The sequence below is a fragment of the Cupressus sempervirens genome, chromosome 1 (genome assembly GCF_028749045.1).
Source record: "Cupressus sempervirens isolate cs-2001-9-10 chromosome 1, ASM2874904v1, whole genome shotgun sequence".
Lineage (NCBI taxonomy): Eukaryota > Viridiplantae > Streptophyta > Pinopsida > Cupressales > Cupressaceae > Cupressus > Cupressus sempervirens.
The window spans coordinates 67,259,257-67,283,297 of record NC_143118.1 but is presented as its reverse complement, the minus strand read 5'-3'; the positions used below and the strand labels follow the sequence as shown (position 1 = coordinate 67,283,297).

The 24,041-nt window shown below is 35.1% G+C and overlaps 1 protein-coding gene across 2 annotated transcripts in view; it reads right to left on the bottom strand.

The window, feature by feature from the left end:
• Positions 1-24,041, bottom strand: part of LOC149576184 (transcription factor-like protein) — a 211,693-nt gene that overhangs the window by 135,937 nt on the left and 51,715 nt on the right. For both annotated transcript variants that reach the window (XM_089816598.1, XM_089816602.1), the window contains exons 5-9: positions 18,228-18,321; positions 17,843-17,949; positions 17,675-17,720; positions 17,466-17,525; positions 17,198-17,266 (exon numbers count right to left, since the gene is read on the bottom strand). In XM_089816598.1, the coding sequence (XP_089672724.1) occupies positions 17,198-17,266; positions 17,466-17,525; positions 17,675-17,720; positions 17,843-17,949; positions 18,228-18,321 (376 nt within the window). The remainder of the gene's footprint in view (positions 1-17,197; positions 17,267-17,465; positions 17,526-17,674; positions 17,721-17,842; positions 17,950-18,227; positions 18,322-24,041) is intronic.

Below are 24,041 nucleotides of genomic sequence, written 5' to 3'. Positions count from 1 at the left end.
CCTTTTCATGCAAAAATCTGGGTTTTTTTTTGCAAAAACGTGGCTCACAAATTAATATATATTGATCGTTTTTTACTCAAGAATGCAAAAAATGTCTTCACCAAATGATAAAACATGGATCCAAATGCAAAAACGTGGATAAAATCCAAATTTCTGGGCATTTTTTGTTATAAACGTGTCGTGAAAATGCATGTATTTCAAACATTCTTCACTTCAAGATGCAAAATCACTCTCCAAATGCATATGCATGAGTTACAATCTCGGGTCGCACTGTCTTGGAGAGTTTGCACATTTTAAAATGCATGTATATGGAGACAAGAGGCAAATTGCACTCTCTTGAAGGTTTTACATATTTTAAAATGCATTTAAGTGTAAAAAATGCAAATTGTACTCTCTTCGTTTCATTACATGTTTTAAAACTTGCAACATGAGCAAACAATGCAAATCGCACTCTTGGACTATCATTACATATTTCACTTTAACGTGTAAATGGATATTTCCATGCAAGTTACACTCTTGGAGGCCCTTTCCATATTTTCAAAACTTAGCATTTTTTTTGTCTAAGTCTATAAAAATGACTTTTATAGTGCAAATCGTACTCTCAGGATGCAATTGCAAGTGAATTACATGTAAAGGAGGTTTTCATGTTAAGTAGACTCTACGAAGTCCATTACATACATTTCTAGTGCAAAATCACATTCTCTCAAAGCATTTACATGTAAATGAGTTGGAATACATGTACTTGCAGAACTTAACTAATCAATTAAGCACATGTCTAATTAATTTTTGTGCAAATATCACTTAATTGGGTCAAAAATGACATTTGCATTATATAATTAATATATCATGTGCAAACATTATTTCAAAAGGCACTATTTAACTTAGATGTTTTTATAAAACATGAAGTTAAAAAAATAAATCAAACTATATAGTTAATAAAGTTAAGTGAAAAATTAAAAAGCAACTCAACCTAAAAATATAACATAAAGTGCTCTATAGTTACTTTCAGTGATCAATTTAAATGATAAAGTAACTTGAAAACATAACATAAAGTGAATTTATGTTATATTTTTAAAAAATTGAATGTCAACATTAAAATATAACATGATTTTTTAAATCATGCAATTGCATCTGGAGAGTCCACCTTTTGGGCACTAAAATGGTCATATCTTTTGACTGCCAAGTTCAATTAAGCCCTAAGATATATCAAATCGAATGGAAAACCGAAAGCAATGGATTGAACAAAACCAAAAGACCAAAAGAAAATAAAGAGACTCAAAAAAGCGAGAAAAAAAACATTGAAGGCTTCAAAAATAAAGCATAGGCTTAATAAAATGGAAAACAAAAAGGACTTAACAAAAGTCTTTAGCAACAAGATTCATAATACAAGTTGGGGTTAATAGATTGATCAATGTTAGCCAATTAAATAATGAACTATCTCAGAGAAATGTGAAACTAAGTTGAAAAGTTTCGTACTATCACCTACATTTTGTGGTGACAAAATGCAAGACAACAATTGGCTCTGTTTGAGGATTGTGACTCATTTGTTCTTGGAAACAAAAAGTGACATAGAATCTAATTCTCTAAGTGCCTTCATCCACTGTGTTGGGTTATAGAGTCAAGCGACTAAAAAAAAAAACTAATCTTATGCGACTAAAGCAAAGAAAATCTAATAAAACAAAAATGTGCAAGCGTGCTTATTAAAAACAAAGAAAAACCTACCTAATTAAAACTAGCCAAAAATGCAAATTTTTAGACGAAACCATTTACTGGTTCAACAAAATAGCTACCTTTTTTCAACAGCTTGCGGTACCTTGCATGTTCACAAGCAATGACGTTAATTCCTGATGTAACACCTCTTGGAAGAGATGGAAGAATTCACCCTTTTGAGATGAATCATGTGTACCACTTCTCCATGATAGGTCCATAAATTGAAACTGCTCCTGCTGAATTTAACATTCTTCTTTTGCTTCTTCAATAGTATTTTCATGTTCAGCCATATGTGGAATGTTCAACTTTCCATTAGCTTCCAACCATGCAAAATGTCAGATTGAACACCCTCTTGATCAAACAAATTCTGGATTCTTCTTGCCAAGTGCAACTTGCTTTACTGGTTCATCAATCACCAGCACCTCAGAATGATCAAGAGGATCTTGCTCATGGGATTTTTGTGATGACATGAACGCACTGCCTAGATCAACATACTGCTCACAACCTTCTGACTACAAAAAGTCTATATTGTTTATGAGAAGTTCTTTCTAAAGCTTTGAGATAAAACATTTATGCAAGGTGTACTCAAGTTCATGACCTTGAGCCACAAATACATCATTTTCAACTTGGTCAGAACTTGCTTGCATGTCCCCTTTTATAACGTGATTATTATGACCATTGGAAGAATCTTTTTTCTTTCCTCATCTTTTCATCACTGGCCTTTTGAGACTGCACAGACCAGATATGAGAGTCGCCACCTATGTCTTCTTCCTTTTCTTGGAAGAGAATAGCAAGATCACTAGCTTCATATACAGGATGCTTCACTATTGTCGTCGCTAATGGTTCCTCAATTGCAAGCTTCTTTGATGATGAAACCAAGTTTTGTTGATCTTCGTAGAACATGCCTTTGTACATCTTTGTAGAACATGCCTTCAGCTATTTGCTTTTTGAGGGCAAATAACTCATTGGCTAACCGCTGCACTACAAGTTTTCTCCTTGTCCTAGAAGAAAATGAATTAGAAGAATAATAACTTTCTTCAAACCCACTTGCTTCAATTCTTATCTTTCCAGCAAGAATAAGATCATCTTCAATGTCTATCGCAAATGTTTGTGCAACTGAGAGAATAGTTGAGGCTTATCTCCTTAATGGAAAACTGGCTTCAGGAATTTGAGCACTAACAAAAAACACTTCAAATTTGCAGTTGTCGGTTGAGCAGCAACAGGAATTCTTCATATCAATCTATTGAAACTAGCAAAAAAATTCTTACATAGGCACATGAGATGACTTCTTCAGCTAAGCAAGTTGGACCAACAATGCATGAGCATCTTCAGGAGGCTTGAATCCTTCCTCAAACTTGGCTATATAAGTAGCCCAATTTGTGATAGTTCATGGTGGTAAATGGTAGAACCAATCAGCAGCCACATCTTGTAGAGTTTCCATGAACAACCTTACATACACGTCCTCATATTCAATAGCATGAACACCGCATGCAATGTAGAAAGCAATAATAAGCTCATCACGATGTTCTTGATGATCACCAAAAAACGTGGGAAAGTTCTTTCGTAAGCCATCAGGAAGATGATATATACAAGTGGAGCTAGATTCAACAGTCCAAAAGCATTTTCCCAAGGACCTTGGGCCATTTACATGTCCTTAATAGATGCTTTAAACAACTTCAAGAAACAAGATTACAATGAATATTTATAATCAAAAAGGACACAAGTATGCTTCAAATGAAAGCATGAGGCTCTCAAATGCGAGTTGTGTCCCCAACAAAGTCACCAAAAATTGTTGAGTGGATATTTTGCAACTGACAATTTTGTGAAAATCTAGTCGCAAAATAGGATGACTAGCCACAGCGTATGACACAAAGTCTCTCCTACCTAAAAGGGCAGGCTCCCCCTTCTTACCATTCCTTGGATCAACTCAAGGTAAGCAAGAAGTTGGGAGATTCATAAGGGGTGTTACCAATATTCTTTCCTCTAAACTTTCAAGAAAGAATCCACTTGCCTACAAAGCGAGAAATGGGAAAAATGAAATCTCTAACTACACTTCTATCTAGTAGCTGGAAATGATGATACCAATCAACCAACACCAACTCAAAGGTTGAAGGTTAATTGAAAGCATACAAGTTTGGTTCTAAGTCATGTTTGTCTAATTTATTAAAAAAAAATCAATACCATTGGAGCACAAAGACTTCAAAAATTAGATGATCTCTATTCTATAACTTAATTTTGGTTTTAAATTTTAATCTATTCTATAAGAAAAACCTCTACTATTGGGGTGCAAAGACTTCCAGAAGTAGGGAAATTCTAACTATTTTTTCATGAATTTGAGATGGTAACACAAGCTACAGTAAGCTTCTAGTCTATGTATTACCACAACCGCTCCTAGTCAAAGCTTTGGCTCTGATTGCTTCTTAACTCGCTATGCTCTATTATTGAACACACAATAATGACATGAATCAAAGACAATAGGCACAAACTACAATCAAAGCTTCTAATTTGCTCTACCACAATTGCTTCCAATCAAAGCTTCAAATCCAATTGCTTCTTTTATTCACTTTTTTCCCAAATTCGTACTACACAATCAAAGTTATGCTTGCACAAGTTTGACAGAGCTTTCTTGCATACAACAAAAGATGATTTTTAATATGAGTTGGCACTCCTTTATATAGGAAAAGGAGTTGAGAAAAAGGAGGAAAAGTGGGAGCAACTCAACCAACTTTGACCTTTTCTAAATAAACAAGAGAAATTATTGGATTACATGTCATAAGGACATGCAAATTGTATTACATGCAATTACACAATCTCATGCAATAAATCCTCTCCAACAATGAACATGAAAAACACTTGAAGAAAATGTTGAGGTTGTTGATTCTGAATGAATCAATCCTGTAGATTGTCGGCAAAGGCCTTATACTTGATGATGCAATATTGGACGATCACAGGATCAGGAGTTCCTGTATTTTGTGCTATTGCATTCACCTTAATAAACATGGTGTTGCGTCTTTTGATAGCCTCTGACTCTCTTTGATGAATTGCCCGTGGTCATTTGAAAACTTGATGTGAACAAGTTTTTTCTCGTTCAAGTCGTCATGAATTCTCCTTTGTAGATTGGCATATTTTGGAGTCTCTGACACTTTGAAAACCTTCTCAATGGTGTTTGGATGTAAACTCGGAATAACTTTCCATCAACACCTTTAACTTTTTTTTTTTTCTTTTTAAAGCAATGTGCTTGGCACATTCCTAGACGAACTCAAGTTCTGGGACAATAATTGGGAAAATGTAGACCAGATGAATTACTGCTTCCTGAGGATCAAAACATATCTTCTCGACAGGATATCTCTGATCTTTGAAGAAGTTATGACATATCTTGAAGAGTGTGCCGCAACATGAAGATGAAAGCATCTTCCAATGGGATTGAATCCATGAAAACTTTGGGATGTGAGTTACAATGGCAAATCCATGAGGGAAAGCATATATATTTGGGCGAAAAGGGCTAAAATCGAACTCTCAAGGGTGGATTGCATGTGGGAAAAGATGGGCTTTTGTGGGTATGCCCAAGAATGTAAGTTGGGATGCATATGGATAGTGCAAATGTCGACTTTGGTATTTAAAAGTGTGACCTTTTACCAAAATCGAGCTCTCAAGATGTAATTACATGTAAACTGATTTACATGTAAAACATATAATTTCATTTTACGGATGGAATTACATGTAAATGAAAATGGATGCAATTGCATTTATTGGAAAGTAGATGAAAGATGCACTGACATGTGTTGGTAAAAAGTGAAAGTATACAATATGCACTTGCATGAAAAGATGAAATGTGAATGGATGCAATATGCACTTGCATTCTTGGGTAGGATTTTTCAACTTTCTTCCAAAAGGAAGCCAAAACAAGCAAAACTATTCACAAAGAAAAAAACATACTTTTGGTTTTGACTCAACATGACAAAATATCAAGTTGCTCTCACTTTTGAAACTGGAATTCAGAAAAATTCCAAGCATTTGAAAATGGAAGTTCTCATCTTACTTAAAGGAAATTTGCAAAATAAATGGCATGTTCTTGATAAAGTATACAATGATAAGCCAAAATAAGCAACAAAATAGTAAACGATTGAAAGCTTCACCTTACTTGGAGCCCAAAGACCCAAATGTGGAAGTTTGATAGGTTTCAAAGAAAGCGTCTCCTCCAATTTCAAGTTTCCAACAAACTCTTTGATGTTTTCAATGCTTGCAAATGATCTTTTCTATGAGACCTTCAACATGTAAATGTTTTTTAAAAACACACACATTTGGACATTTTTAAAGAACACACACATTTGGACGTTTTTTGAGCAAAAATGTAGTCTCTAGCACCAATAACATGAGTCGTTTGTTTGCAAGGAAACTCAAAAACGTCATTCACAAAGGCATTAGCAATCATTAAAACTCAAAAGTGTCCCCTATTGATCCAAATGTATGGGCTGGAAATGCCATTTTCTGAGTGTTTTTAACAGAAACGTGCCCTTTTCATGCAAAAATTTGGATCGTTTTTGCAAAAACATGGCTCACAAATGCATATATATTGATCGTTTTTTACTTCTGAATGCTAAAACGTCTTCACCAAATGATAAAACATGGATCCAAATGCAAAAACGTGGAGAAAAATCCAAATTTCTGGGTTATTTTTATAAAAGCGTGCCCTAGAAAAGTATGTATTTAAAACATTTTTGACTTCAAGATGCAAAATCATGGTCTCCAAATGCAAATGCATGAGTTACAATGTAAAATCGCACTATCTGGGAGAGTTTGCATATTTTAAAATGCATGTATGTGGAAGCAAGAGGCAAATCGCACTCTCTTAGAGGTTTTACATGTTTTAAAATGCATGTAAGTGTAAAACAATGCAAATCATACTCTATTGGCTTCATTACATGTTTTAAAACTTGCAACCTGAGCAAACAATGCAAATTGCACTCTTGGACCCTCATTACATATTTCACTTTAACATGTAAATGGTTATTTCCATGCAAGTCACACTCTTGTAGGCCCTTTCCATATTTTAATAACTTAAGTTTTATTTGTCTAAGTCCATAAATATGACTTTTATAGTGCAAATCGCACTCTTAGCATGCAATTGCATGTAAAGTGAATTACATGTAAAGGAGGTTTTTCATGTTAAGTGAACTATAGAAAGTCCATTACATGCATTTCTAGTGCATAATCGCATTCTCTCGAGGCATTTACATGTCAATGGGTTGGAATACATGTAATTGCACAACTAAAGGAATCAATCAAGCACATGTCTAATTGATTTTTGAGAAAATATCACTTAATTAGGTCAAAAATAACATTTGCATTATATAATTGATATATCATGTGCAAACATTATTTCAAAATGCAATATTTAGCTTACATGTTTTAAATAAAACATGAAGTTACTCAAAAAATAAATAAAACTATAAAGTTAATAAAGTCATTTAAGCGGAAAATTAAAAAGCAACTCAACTTAAAATACAACATAAAGTGTTGTATAGTTACTTTAAGTGATAAATTTAAATGATAAAATAACATAAAAGTGAATTTATGTTATATTTTTCAAAAAGTGATTGTCAACATTAAAATATAACATGATTTTTTAAATCATGCAATTGCATCTGGAGAGTCCACCTTTTGGGGACTAAAATGGTCATATCTTTTGACTACCAAGTCCGATTAAGCCCTAAGATATACTGAATAAAAGGGAAAACCGAAAGCAAAGGATTATGATGGATATCTTACGATGTATGTGCAAATCATAACAGCTTATAGTTTGCAAGGTAGATGTTTATATGGTAAGCATAACAAGAATGTGTGTGCACATACCTTATAAACATTTATTGAGTACATGGTGAATGTTATGAAAATTGATGTTCAGGGAGGCCATTTACATAGTGTACTTGCTGAATGTCATGCGACTTGATGTTCTGGAAGGCCATTACTCATAGTATTTGGTGAACATCGTTCATCTCAACATTCTAGAAGGTCATTACTCAAAGTGTATTTAGTGAATATCACTGATATTCTCATAGACCAATACTCATCATATGTGATATCAAAGAAATTTGAGTAATTGGTGAATATAATGTATTTTGGGAGACTAATACTCATGATATCAGATGTGATATCAAAAGCTTTTTGAGTACTTGGTGGATATCGAATGTCGATATTCTGGAAGATCAATACTAATGATATCAGATGTGATATCAAACCTTATTTAGGTATTTGGTGAATATCATGTGTTGATATTCTAGAAGACCAATACTCTTAATATCAAATGTGATATCAAAATGTTGAATATATTCTGATCAAAGATATTTGCATATTACATTGAGGTAATATATGGTCATGTGTCTGTCCTCCCTAGCTAAGAGGGAGTGTTGATGTTTTGTAGCTTCACTCAAATAAACTGTAGCATATATATATATATAGTAAAGATATTGTATATATAATCAATAATAAGATTGTGATTATGTTAATTAACAAACATGTCCCATGAAGGGACATGTCTATTCTTTACTCACTCTCTTATATTGATAAGAGGTCGCTTCCATTTGGAAAACACATATCATACACCGGCAGTGCTTAGTACATTTGCAACGATCCTTCATTAAAATCAACAGTTGAAACTTGAACTTGGAAAAAAGATACTTGAACTTGCTTGTATGATTCATGAATCATGATTTAATTTTAATGTTTTGAATCTTTGATGTTGAACTTGAAATATATGATGGTATGATCACAATTCATGATGCTATGATTACAAGTTTGAAGTTTATGCTTATGGTGTTTTTGTTGTTTAAATGATTCAATCATATGATTTTATGATATTATGTAACATACCAATTTTAACTTATTCTAAGCTTTATAAATATGTATATATATATAATTTTTTATGATTTTTAAATATTTTTGTACAAACAAACCAAACAAACCCAAAACCCTTTCTAGCATTTTGTCACACAAGTGAACTAGTTCTTCAAACTCACACTTCAAATCAAACTCGAACCGATAACTAAGATCAAAACCAATAACAAAAATTCTTGCTCCTTATTGACGTCTTCAGCCTAGAAATCAATAAGCCTGAATTTAACTTCAACAAATTAATTACAAAGTTTTCTTATTAATCACAGAATGATTGAATGCAATATAAACTACAGAGTATGCCTGTTTGTAAGCATGATGCACATATTAAGTTATCGCAAGCCAAACACAATACACAGAAAACTCTTCAAAATGCTCACACACAGAGCAGAGCATATATATATTTGCAGAACTAAAACACTGACGTTTTTCTCCTTCTAAAACACATCAAACTGAATCACATACAATCTCCATTGAGCTCCATAAAAGCTTGCATGCAAGAATGAATACAAACAATATGAAAAGTCACGGCATACAAAGAATGGTCTTCCGCACATGACAAGTCTTTAGCACTTACAAACTTCCATCGCTGCATGGATATATGAAATGACACATCATAAAGAGTGTCATAAATTACCACAATGAGAACCGCTGGCTCCATAAAGAGTATCGACAATGTAAGCACAAGAAAAAATATCTCCAGCAATAAACCACCAATATAATAAAGGCAACCTTGAAGGTATCATAGTCAGCACCACATATGATGCCAAGTAGGAATCGTACAGCAAGATAAACGGCCAGCAAAACAAAGCAAGCGCTTAATGCCACATACATATACACACAAAAGGGATAAATAAATATCCGAAGATCTTTGAATTCCTTTACATGACAAAAGGAAGGAACAAAGCATAGACATCACAGAAAAACACGCATAATGAGAATGATGAAGGGAAACAAAAGACTCCATCACAAGTCCAGCAGTGATAAAGACAGCAACAGCAACCAAAAAGGAGCATCACTAAATAGGAACGTTATTTGGCAATCATCCAAGGTAACACAATCTTTGTCACAGCAACAAAATTCAACATTAAAACAAGGAGAAAACAAGACCATTTAATAATTGTCTCAAACAACCAAATAAACATATGACCTCTGCTTCGATGTCCAAAGGAAAATTTAAATATACTTGGCAAGGAAACATTTAGATTTCAAAAATAAGTGAGAAAATTGAAAGCTTGGTTCCTAAATATGGACAGGAAGGCAATGCACTCATCTCTTTGCATTCCATTACCATCTATTAATAAGAAAATTATCAAGGCAAAAGAAAACCATCATTTTGTGTAACTATTTAATATTTATTAATGCATTAATTTTTTGTTAAATTCTTTATGTTTTGAGTTGCTTTTCAGAAACTCTATGGTTCTACTTATCCATAAAATTTTCTATTCTAAACCATATATAATGTCAAGTCTCATTGACCAACTTAGATGAGTTATGAAAATTAATAAAATTTTGATTTATTTCGTTTCTTCTTTCAAAAGGCATGTAAAATTTCCTTCGCATTAGCTTCAAATAGACAATGTCAATACTTATGAGTGAATAAATAAAAGATTTAAATAACATGCATGAGGCCAAAGCTTCCTAAGGGACCCACAAGCTAGCAGACACCCCCAAAAAGGAGGAAGAGAACCTAAGCAACCTGTAATCTCTTGACTAACTTGTCTCTTGCCGGTGGATTTTGATAATAAGGTTTGTGGTGTTTCCTAACTATTTTTCCACAAATATGTAGTTCAAACTGCCTTCCTCCAAAATCTCTATATACCAAGATCTAATGTCATTGTTGTCAAGCACTCCATGACAAAACGATGCTCCATCTCAACAGCCCCCCATCACAAAATAAGCACACCCTATTTTCCCATTCCTCTTTTGGCAGCCGTCATCCACAAGTTCCGCATCTCAGGTAATGAGAACCAGTTCTAAGCTAGGCAATGAGCATTTTTGCTCTCCATTTGATATCAACTCCTATATGCGCTTTTTCCACATGATTATTCATTGGATTGAATTCATTGATATTATAAGATTTTTTCCTTGCATTGTACCTTGACCATATGATACTTAGAAATTAGCTAACTTAGTTCTCTTTAGGTAACTTAGCAACCAAACCATTGCAACGGCTTTTGAGGGGAAGGAGTCAGCTTTTGCCAATAAGATCTTATAAGGCACATTTGTTTTGACTTTGAAGCTATTGACAATAAAGTGTTTATGTATTCTTTTAACCTGTCTCCATTTCTTATTTGGCATACTGCTGCCCCAAATTTCACACCTATACAAGACCACTGATGTGACTAAAAGATCAAACAACATTTTCTTGGTCTTCCAATCCAATAATTATGCATCCTACATTTATTCTTTAGAGAATACAGTGCTTTCCAACCCCCTTGAGTTCTTTTTGTTCTTTTTATTCTCTAGAGGATTCCCCTCAAAGAGAAACATGATTGACGGCTTCTTATTTCTCTTCAAAGAAAAGATCAGCACTTTAATTTTGCTAGTGTTCACTTGCATTCCCACTTCTTGGAAAAAGTTTTCCAATGCCTTCAAGTGTTCTCTCAAACCATTGACCGTCTTAGCAATTGTGATGAGATCATCTACTTATAAAAGTACTTTTATCACATAGCTAGTCACTTGCACCCCCTCACCATTGGAATTGTTTAAGTATTCTTCCAATTTGTCAATGTAAAGCCTGAACAAGGTTGGGGATAACTAGCACCCCTATTTGACCCCAATGTTGCTGCCAAATCATTTAGTCATTCCCTCTGCAATTCTGATTTTAGCCTTAACATGCTCATAGAATCTATGTACTACAGCCCTAAGTTCCTTAGGAATTTCCAGCTCTTCCATTCTATCCCAGATTTTGTCAACCAACACCATTTCAAAATCTTTGTTAAAGTTCACAAAACAGCAAAAGATTGCCCCACGGGTGTGATGGACCTCTAATTTTAGAGTCTCCATTTAGAAAATATGTTTGGGGATTGATGAAGGATTGTAAAAGCATGTCTTGGAATACAAAAACCCATTTCGTAGAAAAGATTTCACTCTGCTCTCCTTACAATCAAAGGTGCTTCTCTATGGAGGTATGTGTATGATGAGTATAAAGTCTCCAGTTGCGTGAACCAGTCATCTATAAGAAAACATGATATAGCAGATACGGAGATTTGGAACAAGGAGGATTCAGAGATTTATGTTCATACATTCAGGCTTGCTGTCTCTCTTCAGTATTTATTCAGTAGTCTTTTCTTGCATATTCTTTATTGGTAATTCACATTACAGGCTTTCAATCTGAAGATGTTAAGTTACCATACTGGTAAAGTCATGCAATATAACTCAAAGTTTATATCAGATGAACAATGATGAGGGCAAAAAATAGTCAAATTTCAGACTTTACATCAAAAATAATTCCATTTCATGATGAATGGATTTTATTAACATATCGCTGAAGAATATATTTTGGCAAAATCATATATCACAATAAGAAAAATTCAAACTGTGCTTATACTAGTCAGCATATGAAAGGAATGATGTATTCACTTCAGTCTGAGGCAACAGTATATTCTTTCAGATCATAGAAATATGGTGCATGTAGATGGTTACATGGATTCAGAACAGACTGACAGTATGTACAGATTGGATCATGCAGAAGCAGCAATATTGCCATTTCTGAAAGTTGCCGTTAGAGGTGTCCAGTTGCTGATAAATTATATTGATTGAGTTTGTGCTGGTGACACAGAGAATGGTAAAATGAATACATCAGATCAATAAACTAATCAAGATTTGTTTTGGGTGTGACTTAGGCCCTCAGTTATCCTTACCAATGCTCAATTTATGGGCTCTATCTTGACACTACTCTCTACAATCAGTCTGGTCTTAGCGGTTTGTGAGACCAATGTGGTGGTTGGAATAATGCAACATGAGTTACAGAGATCACGCAGCCAATATCACTGTGCAGAGGTTTCTATACTTATGTTTTCTGTAGTTAGGTATTGCAGAGGCTATTCAGAACATAATACCAAACCCAGTATGCCTTATATGTGCGAAGAATTTTATCAGATTGCAAATTGTGCATACCGGCATGCAATTGTGTTTATTTCTGAGACAATGAAAGAGCAAAGTTTCAGAATACGGCATCAATTTATCCCTTTTCAATATACAATGTTGTCGGATATCATAACACTTATAGAGATAAAGTGCAGATGGCAGTAAGAAGACGCAATAATAATGGTGATGTTTCCGGGAGTCTTCACTGATAGAAATGGCATATGAAAGTCACAACTTATGCAAATCTGTGAATCAAGTTTGCTCCTCTCTATGTCGCAGGATAACCACTAAGCAGTATAATATTTATGGAGAATAGCTATATAACTGATGTCCGATAGGAGAGTGCGTTCAGAAATTATCTACCTTTCCTTTTTTTTGCCGTGAGGCCCCAGATTCAAAAGGGGCAGGTTTGAAATGGTTACATGGCACACTAATCATTCCATGAATCCTCTTGACTGTACAGGAGCCTCCCAAGAAAGGATTTTGTATTAATAGCCTACGTTTGATAATAAGTATCTAACGTTATTGCTATTTGTTGCAGGTGAAAGGATTACACACGGATCACATATTAGCACCTGGAATCGCACTATTCCTGTGAAGCCCTTTTACAATTAAATATAAAGCTCATACGAGAGGATAAGCCCTTGCAAATCTGAATTGTGGAGTCACCAAGCGTGAAGGATGAACTGCTAGAAGGCAACAGTTTGGAAATGTGCACAGGAAGAAGAATTACTGGTTCGATAGTGCAAAACAGAACCAATGCGTCCAAAGATATGCGATGGCCCATTATACTTATTTAATAAATTTTTAAAAAGGGGTTTTAGTTTATAAAGATGTAAAGTTTGTAAGGTTATCGGGTGGTTGTAATTTTGTTAAGTATAGGTAGGCGTTTTGGAGAGATATGTCTTTTCATCTCGCACCTTTTCATTCATTATAAATATGAGATTGAGATGCATAAGTCAAGAGATAGACAATATTCATATTCATACTTTAACTTTTTTTCTTGCCTATACTTTATGATATATTATATTTTTCCAATTGGCGGAGAAATGGACTTTTGAACTAAGCCTGTGGATTTGAGTAAGTGAGTGGATTTTGTGCGATCCGGATATGTTCGCAATAGATGGATCTTCTGTAAGGAGTGTCTCTATTGTGATTTTATTTTCGGCATTATTATTTATTTTATATTTCAGAGTTTTAAATTATTATTGTGTCCTTTGTAAATGTTTTTTATTTATTTTCTATAAATATTTTAATATTCGGATAAGTGGATTGGATCATTATTGCATTTTAAATTTGATAAACGTAAATATTGTGAAATATTTTGTTGTTTCCGTATTTATGTCTAATTTGTCTCCACAAGAGTTAAAGTGCATTTTAGACTAGTTTAAATTGCGTTTATATAATTGCTCCATTGCATCTGAATTATTAAAATTGTTTATAGTTTAATATATTGAAATTTATAAAGTTGTACGTCTCAGCTTATAATGTTGACTCTGATTGCCCATTTAATTAGGCACTGGTCTTTTACTCCTGATTCATAATCCATATGCTGGCAAATGTTTCATTTCTTACCTTTGAAGAATTAATATATTCATCTGTTGCATTAATCTATATTTATTCTTTATTTAAACATTACTTCAATCATTTACTTTTCTTCTCAGTTCATATATTGCAAGTTTAAAGTTTTCCTATATTTCTTGCCATTTAGAAAACTTTTATTGTATTCATGTTCTAATCGATCTGCTTTAAGCATCTTCGACTTTTAAGTGTTTTGTCTAGGATCAAGTACACCCGCCTCGGTCTTGTAGAGTTGGAAGCGCAGGGGATTTAGATCACATTGATCAATCCCGTCAAGTTGGCCTCAACCAGTTGGATATCCAAGCATCGAGAAGGCAAGGCTCGTAGGATTCCAACCTGCAGTTTTGGGAACCAACAGGGTGTTCCATAGTTTTTCAACCAACAATCTAAGAGTGACCCCGTGATCGATAGTGGAATACTTCAGTCTAAAACCAGCCTGCCCCTTAGCTCTTTTTACTTCTATTTCTGCCCATCTACTGATTTTCCGTTCTACCATGTTGCCATATAATTTGCCGAAGAGGGGGTTGACCATGATAGTCCAATAATTTGAATGGATGCTTTGTTGATTAACATGGATCTTTTCTACAAATGTAATAATATGACCATTGTAATAGATATGTTCCAAATGCAAATTTGGATCTCATATAAATATGAAAAGAGGAGACATGTCTCCAAGGTTTAATCATCATTTAATTAATACATATTTCAAAATAATAATTAGTATAATATATATATGTATAATATATATGTGTGTGTGTGTGTGTGTGTGTGTGTGTGTGTGTGTTATATAATATTATATATATATATATAATTACTTGAATACGCATATATATAGAAAATGATGATTTACCAATAATAACAATATATCTCAGATCAAATTTGTCAGACTGAAGCTACAACTTTAACATGTTTATGACTCCACTTTTATGAAGTGGTATCACCACACTAGTTGTCCAATTTTGAGGGAAACCCTCTTCATTGACATTTTTGAAGATACGATTGATATGAAGTTCAAGAATATCGATACCCCACATTAAATATTCAGCTTGCATCCCATCAGTATCTTGTGTTTTTCCTATTACTAACCTCCTTATGCCTTGAATAGTATCTTTGTTGCTGAATAGATCATTTGTGGTCTTAATTAATGGGGGTTTGTCCTCTCCCATCCCGTGCTCATAAAATATCTTGGCATACTCCACCATTGAGACCCCATGATGTTATCCTCTATTTGTTTCTTCTTTTGTCGTAGCTCTTTCGAAAACTTTTTGGGGTTGTTTTTCGCAAGGTTGACCAACTCAAGCCTTCTTAAGTCCACATATTGCTCTTTCTTTCGCCTTAATAACTTTTCAGACTCCTTCGTATTTTCTTTATTCATTTCCCCTCTCATACTCCTTTTTGCTATCTTGCACTCACCATCAAACCAATGATTAGCTGGGAAAGTATTCTTAGTGTCTCTTTTGGGCCTTGATCTTTTATATTCCTTAAGAGCCTTGGTGATAATAAGGACAAGATTGTCTTTGTCAACAAGTTACTGTTTTGGACTATACATATTATTTTCCTGAATATAGGACAGCTGGTTAAGAGAACCTTTAAGAATTTCTTGATTTTCCCGTGTCATTAGAATCCTACCACTCGAAGACACTTTAGTTCCTCGAGAAGCGGTTTGAATGTTTTGCTGTCCTTTTATATGAGTGGCCAGGTTCAATAAAATTGAATTGTAGTCAGAATTTAGCTCAATTGGGCACTCCCCTATCTCAAATTCAATTATCCTTGAGGAGTACTCTTCAAAGCCTGTTATAGGTTTTACAAGTGATGCCCCCAGATTTAGGCCATCATCACATACCATTGCATATGACCATGTTGTAAAGGCTGCAAAAACTCACTAATTCAGCCCCATAGTGATTGACCTTGCCCTTGTTGTCTTGTGATGACCTTTCCTAGGATTGTGTCAACTCTTCTTCTAACCATAGTGGATCACTGATTTCTTTGTAGCTTCTTCTGAGGTTGAGAGTTTGATTGTTTTCCGTCCTAGCATTAAAGTCACCTATGATCAGAATTTCACCTAGAGAGCTAAAGGCCGAAATGTCCTTTTTAAGTGAAGAATATGGATCTTCCCGGTCAATATGCTTGTTATATGTTTTTGAGCCTTTAGGGGCGAAGTAGCAAGCTGCAACCCTATACACACCTGATTTTCTGTTATTTTCATCCATCATTGGTCTGAGATATTAAGAATAGTTTATCATAGAAAAATTGTCATATAATTGCAGCCTGCAGCAAATTAAATAGTATCAATTGGAGCTACATCCAAACAGGCATTAATTCCTTAACTCTACAATTGGCCAGGTATGTTCCACTAGTCTGCAAGCTGTCAATAGCGTTAAGGCTATAAACATAAATTAACCTACCTGGTCACATGTTGGGCTTCTTCTGCTATATATAGTTCAGATCTAAATATTATCCTCCATGTTTAAGCACATCATTCACATAAATACTTAGCTACCACTTTCCACTACCCGAGACTTATATAATCATGTTCGACATTCTAACTTCTAAAAATCTCTCTAGTCATTGTATTGTCCTTCATAAAGTATAGTCATTATAAGATGAGAGCCAAATTATTATTTCTTCGAGTCTTTTTAAAGATTTGTTTTTCTCCCCTTAAAAGGAAGCCTATAATAATGATACCTTAACAGGCCCCAAAGATTGCTACCACCCTAAAGTGGAATATAAAAATTGTATAAATTAACCTTCTAGTTCTTACAGAGACACCCTTTCCTTGTCAAAACATATCATTGACGGATGTACTTGACATATATAGCAGCAACAAAAGCTAAATGTATAAAGACTTTGTTTTTTAAGGAAGTTATAAAACTCGACCTTGACACTATGATATAGAAGAAAAAATAATACTGTAGCAACCCACCTGCCCGACAATATGAAAACTAAGTCCAAGAAGAAAAGAAATTAAATCTGCAGCATCAATCCCTCTATCCTGCATCATAAAAATTGCAAATATAAATCGCAGTTCTCAGAAAATTATTATCTGACCCTAGATATGGAACTTTTATGAAATGCACACTAAACATCTTCAGCAAACAAAAAAATAACACTTTAAAGAAGATGTCTAGAAAGTGACTACTACACATTCTCAATCAAGAGTAATCCCCAGAAAGAACTAACAACTATTCTACCTCAGCTGTTGAGATATATTCTCTAATGATCTGCCAAAGCTGGGAACTTGTTTCCATCAGCTGCAATGTTAACAAGCCAGTTGGCATGTTACAGAAATAGACAGTAAGTAGAATCAATCTCCATCATGAACTGTACAAATTGTCAGCATGATCCATTAAGTATAAGTCAAATTCATACTATTCTTGCATAGAAATCTGCACATTCTTACCAGGAACTGGAAACCATTTTCTGTCAATCTTGGTGCTTCATTTTCCCTGTCAAGATATTTAGTCCACAAATTATGAACAATTCCAACTATTTCCCCACTTAGAGCTAAGTAGCTCAAGCGCCTAAGAACAGGGAGAGAAACAAACTAGATACAGAGAATACACTACACCTTAAAGTCAAAAGACAAGCACGTTGGCAGATTTTCATCATAGAAGGGCTAAAAGGCTCAGAAGTGCTTTCTTCAAAGCCCAAACTTACCAGCTGCAAAAGAAAATTCTGCAACATAATATAATTAAGTTCAAATTATGTCATTTCATCCCAGCAAGGTAAAAGAATAATTTGAACACCCTGCACTAAGTTAACTCTCGCAATCTAAATAAGAATGCATTGTGTCACACAGCTGATTTCAGTTATTATCTTTGTATCTACTTAAAACCAAATGACTTGAAAAGAAAAAAAAGTTTGAATTAAGCAGTACTTATGATAGGGCTTTAAATCAATTAAGGAACACAGAAGAAATTTAAATCTTTCTCAGAGACAAAAAGAACACAAACCTCCCATTGTCTTAGTGCATAGGTTTCTAGTTCTTCCGTAGATGGAAGTCTAACAGCAACATCTGGAGGCATTGGTTCCCTTGGAGGAGCTCCCCTGAGGTATACCATGTATTCAATTCAGTAACAAATCCATGAGAAATAAATAAAACCATACAGGAATACTATTTTTATCTGGAGATTATCGCCAAGGAACAACAAGAAATAAATTTATTGATGTTCACCTTAGAAACCACCTTTATATTAGTTCAACTAAAAAACCACAAAAACCTGAGCAACCCTTGCAAAACTCAAAGATAATTATCATTCATTCAGCAACCAAACAAATACTTTAGAGTAATTGCTTCCTTTCAAATAACTAAACATCTGTTCCTTGAAGGTATGGTTTCTGCAGATCAAAACACATATCATGCTTGCTTTTGCAAGGGTAGAGCAGCGAAGTGTAAAATTAAAATGATGTTAATTTTATGTCAAGCCTCAAAACTGTTCTCAAATTTTCTTTTTTTTTAAATGAATATTGCAGTGAACAACCACTGGTCAAACCACTAAAAACTGGGGGTGGCTTGGTAAATAAAATTATTAAAATCTCAAAAAAATCACTTGACAAAAACACAGACTAACAAAGGAATACAATGATTGCCAAGATATGATCGGCAGGATAATAAGGGAACAGATGAATGGCAGTCTTTGTGACAAAATCTTTGATTTGTTGATCTGTGTAAGCAAGATGGATGTCCAAGTCATCCAAATCCTAGATGATCATCCAAAACGTTCCATTATCTCTATTATATGTTCTCGGAGTGCTAGTCAAGCAACAGTTCAAAATGATCTACTTCCTCTTTGCCATCCAACCAGGCAAGTAAAAGAATTGTTGTATCACCTATCTCAATATAGGACTTCCTATAGTCAATTTTTGTTCATTAAAGCATACAAACACAGAACAAACTAATCTAATATTATTGGTCAAGATTTAGTAGCCACTGTAATGGACACCACAATAGATGATCAAATCCAGTGTGTTATAGCAAGGATAAAATCGAAGCCAATCAAGCATAAAGAGAAAATAAACAAATTTTGATTTAAATAAAAGCTTCATTAATTTCAGAAAGCTATAAACAATGGTAAAGTAGAAACTTTAATAACCATCGTCATGAAGAATCAAAAATGCCAGGTCAGTAGTGTCCTCTAAAAAGTGAAGAATGGTATTCTTGATATGAATCTCGTCAAAGCACAAACTTTTGGGAAAAAAAATTATAATGCTCAAACTAGTGTTTTGAACAATTTTCTTCTTTTCCCATTTCAAGGCCCCTCACAACTTTTATAGGGTTGAAACATCAGCAACCAAAATGGGGACTTTTGGCTAATCATATCTAGAGCATGATCAAGCTTTCCAGCACAAACTATAGTTTTCGGCAACTCAGGAGAAAATAGAATGCAAACCTAGATTATGGGTTGCTTAAGCTATGGCATTGAAGATGATGCCAGCATCGTGTGGTGCCTCTCGTGTTTGCAATCTGTACCTTGTTTATACTTTGATTTCAGTACCATAGATGTTTTACTGCTATTTTGTTTAGTTTATCATATTTGCATATTGATGTCATTTGAGATCACAGTAGTTTTATGATGATACCTGGTTATTTGGTATTTGGACATATCTTTGATCCTGTTATGTGATGGATTTTATGCTATGGATAGTTACTTCATTCTTGTTTCATTATGCTTCATGCGAATGTGAGTGATGTAAATCGATTATTTCAATATAATTGAATAAATGGTTAAATTAGTCATTTAATGCATTTATTGCTTCGGCTATTATATTATATGCAATTGCACTTGATCATATGTTTTAGCGTGCAGGAATTATATCCCTGGCAGTGGCACATGGAGTTAGTGATTCAGCTATTCATATTTCGCCAATGTCGTCCATGTATGGTCAGTGTATCCTTATTTAATTGTTTAAATTAAACCTTTCAGTGATTAGTAAATCCGAACTCATCTGCATTATGTGACTGTGAGCGTGTTTGTGCATTTAGAGGTTCACATTGTCGCGAAAGTTGTTAAGGAAATTTCTGTGATTTTGGGTTTTCGGGTTTTAAATTTTATTGAATTTAATTTCTGGCAACTTTGCCTTAGGTGAATTCCTATCAGGAGAGATAATCTGTTTTCGTTTGGGTCGATCTAGAGTTTAGCTAGTCTAACTGGCTATTTGCCCTAATTGATTATTCACTCGAAAGTTGAATAAGTATTGAAAAAGGGATTTGTTTTCTCACTTCTCACTTTTGCAAAATACAAATTTGAGAGCTTTTTTGAGAATCCACTTTTGGAGGATCACGTTTCTATTCGTTGTGAGAGCTGTGAGCGTGGGATCTTCGCGAGGTCAAACTCATTGGATCCAGCTCAGGTATACCTTGCTTTTTCGTGATTTCCAGCAATTTCAGCAGGCAATTTATTTTATTATGTTGTTTTCAGTTTCAGCCCCTTTTGTTGTCAATTAGGGCTCTCCTGTTTTCTTGTTTCAACTCGATTTCAGTATCTATTTTTGGTAGTTGTTGGTTTGGAGGTTGAGAACTAGTGTTCCCCTTCGTTTCTATTTGTTGGTTCTGCCCGATTGGTCGGGTATGAACATTTTCCCTGTTTTCAGAATGGGGGTTTGGGATTTCGCACCGTTATGCTGGTTGTTTTTTCATACGGTGTCCGAACCCAAATTTTATTGGATTTTTGAGGCTTTTGGGCCCAAAGACCAAATGGGTTTTAATTTCGAAGTTTTTTAGTTTTTGAGGTTTTCACCTCATTTTTGTGTGCCGCCCTATTTTCTTGGGGTTTTCTAGCATGATGATGGTCATGGACCTGGATCATCCGTTTGGATGTTAGTCGGACCTTTTTTGCATTGGGATGCGTGTCGCATCCATCCTCTCGAGTCTATTTTTGATTGGGTGATTTTTCGCATTATGTTCTCATCCAGTCCTTATGTTATGATCTTCGTGATGGTGGTGTGCCACACACAAGTACGTGCACATACATTTGACGAGTGACTTGCAAGGCCTGATCTCCCGTGGTACTTCCGGGAGTTACGATCATTGGGATTGGGTTGGGAATATGCATCCCTACGAGCACTCATCGTTGGATGAGCATGGGTAGGGTAGGGTAGCATATGGAGGGGGCTTCTATCTCGCAGCTTGGTGATCATTGTACCCAGAGGTTGGCAAAAGAAGTTTTAATTAAGTGATAACTAAATAAAAATACTGGGTGGTAATAAATTTAAGATAATTAAGACTGGACTGTGTGTCTTTCATTGGGGATAGCAGCTGCTAAAACTAGCTTGGGTTTGTCGATGCCAAGCAACTCTCCATGATGTCAGCCCCTACTTAGTAGCCCATTGAGTGTCTGACTAGGACATGTTGTACTTGCATTGTTTCATGATCTTGATTTCAGTCATCATTACTGTCTGGCGTGAGTGTTAGCCATGGATGTTTGCTTTGAGTGTGTTTTTGGTTGGTTCATTATCTCCATCAGCACGGCGGGAGTGGACCTATGGGTTTCATATGGTTGTGAGGCGTAGCTACCTTCACCACTGCTAGAGACCGGTGTACAGAGATGGTCTTTTGTCCTAGTGCGACCGTTGTTGAATGTTTTCACTTGGTACTTCGAGTTCCGGAGTATGCTTCCTTGTGATTTATGCTTTTATTGGAATGCTTGTATATCATGTTAGTTATTTGACACATTCCCTTACTATGATGTTTAGCATATGATTAGATGATGTTAGTTGATTAGTTGGAGTATCTATTGCTTATTGTTTAGCATGTTAGATTTTCAGTTCTTATGATGTTATTACGCTTTAGTAGTGACGTCCTTATAAGATAGCTTTGACTATCTAGTTGGCAGTTTGGGATGTTACGCGCGAGGGATGGCTAGGACCTTCGAAGTCTCATCATGCTATTATGGTTGGGAGGAACCACACACTTAGTTCGTTGTTTAGTACATTGCAATGTTGCTTTTGTTCACTACAATGTTGCTTTCAAATATTTTACCTTCATTGTTTGTTAGATGGTTAGATTTAGCTTCCATCTTTCAGTTATTCGTTCGAGTGCTTTTTCCTCAATATGTGTCTCCGGTACTCCCCGGTGTGGAGGAATTCATTTTCTAGCTTTCTTTCCTTAATTGGTTCCAGCTTGTTGTTTTGGATTCTCACGCAAAATTATAGTTTCTCGCGCGAGAATGCAAGTTCTTGCATGATGTGTTGGGTTTTCTCGCACGGCTTTTGGCACTTTCTCGCATGGAACCCAACACCAATTTTAGGTGTGTCTTGGCTGTTGGGCCAAGTACATTCTCATGCCGTTTGGTGCACTTCCTCGCATGGATGGCAGTTTCTTGCGTGGCGTGTTGCACTTCCTTGTGCAAGAATCTGTCAGTCTGTCGTCCTCGCCCGAAAAACAAGGGGTATCTAGGCTTGGCTAGGGAAATTTTGGAAGTTGGTTTTGGACACCCTGTTATGTTTTACACCTTCCTAGTTCAAAACAAATTTCCTATGGGGTTTAAAATATACTTAGGATATATTTTAATATATGCGACGAGTCTTTTGAGATAGGTTCCAAACCTCTACGAGCTAAGATAAAGATTCTAGGAAATTTCAAGGCTTCGGGATTTCAGACTTAGCCAATTTGCAGGAGTCAGCATTTGTCTCTCAGCATGGTGTTCAGTAGTTGAGTTGTGCTTCCTTTGCACCCTCGACGTGTGTGAGACCATGGTTGGTCTTTATTGTTTTCTTGTTTATGTTTTCGATTAGTGGTGACGCTTGGAGATCTTTGGTGTTTGGTTGCTTGGTTAGTCTTCCGTTGCGATCTTTGTGATCTTTGTATGTTGGTTGATGTGTGCATCCATACTTGTTAGAAAAGAGATGTTTGGCTTTTATCTATCCTTGTTCCAAGGATCTCCAAGTGGGGCATTACACATGGACTTGTCAAATGGTGTCCTAGCCAAAATTGATAGGAAACAAGACATGGAAGATCATATGGGTAGGCGCTAAAGTAGAGTGTCACTAGTGTGAATATTCCAGCCCTAACAATCATAACATAGCATCACGTGTGGATGTGGGCGTGTCATCCAAGTAGGTAGATAGCACATTAGCTAAAGTATTGAAATTGGCCATTTGAGCATTGTTTGGACCCTCCATTTATTCATTTATTTCCTTATAGTTTAAAATATATAAACATAGGGATTTTATCTCTAGAAGGGATCACAAACCATAAAAGTTTCAAAGAAAATGTTGGTGTAAATTGAAGAGTAAAACTTCATGTCTCCAAAAGGCCTATGTAACAAACCTATGTTGACTTTATGATTTTGAAATGATGCAAATTTGTTCACTTAAGTGGTAAATAACAATGCCAAAGAGCATGAGAAGAAAGAAGATAGAAACAAAAAAAAGATTCCTTCCAGAGGTTTCTATAAACTTAATTTTGCTGGGATTTTAACAAGGAACCCAAGTTTGGCAAGGGGGAGGTTTTGTCATCAAATCTTCAATAGAAGAGTTGATATATGGAGGCTCTTTCTTCTTGGTCATTCACAATGTTGAAGTAGGATGAGAAGCTCTAATTGCAGGTCTAATCACAGCAACTTCTCTTAAAATTGAAAAAGCTGAATGTGGAAGGCAATTCCTTAACAATTATATATGCAATGGTCAAAGAAAGAAGTCCAGGTTAGCTTCACACATTGCAAAATACATTTAAACTTGTTGCAAACCATATGGCCAGTGAAGATAACAATCAAAACCCTCTTACAACTATGTGCAGCAATCAACTAAGCTACTGTAAAAGTATAATG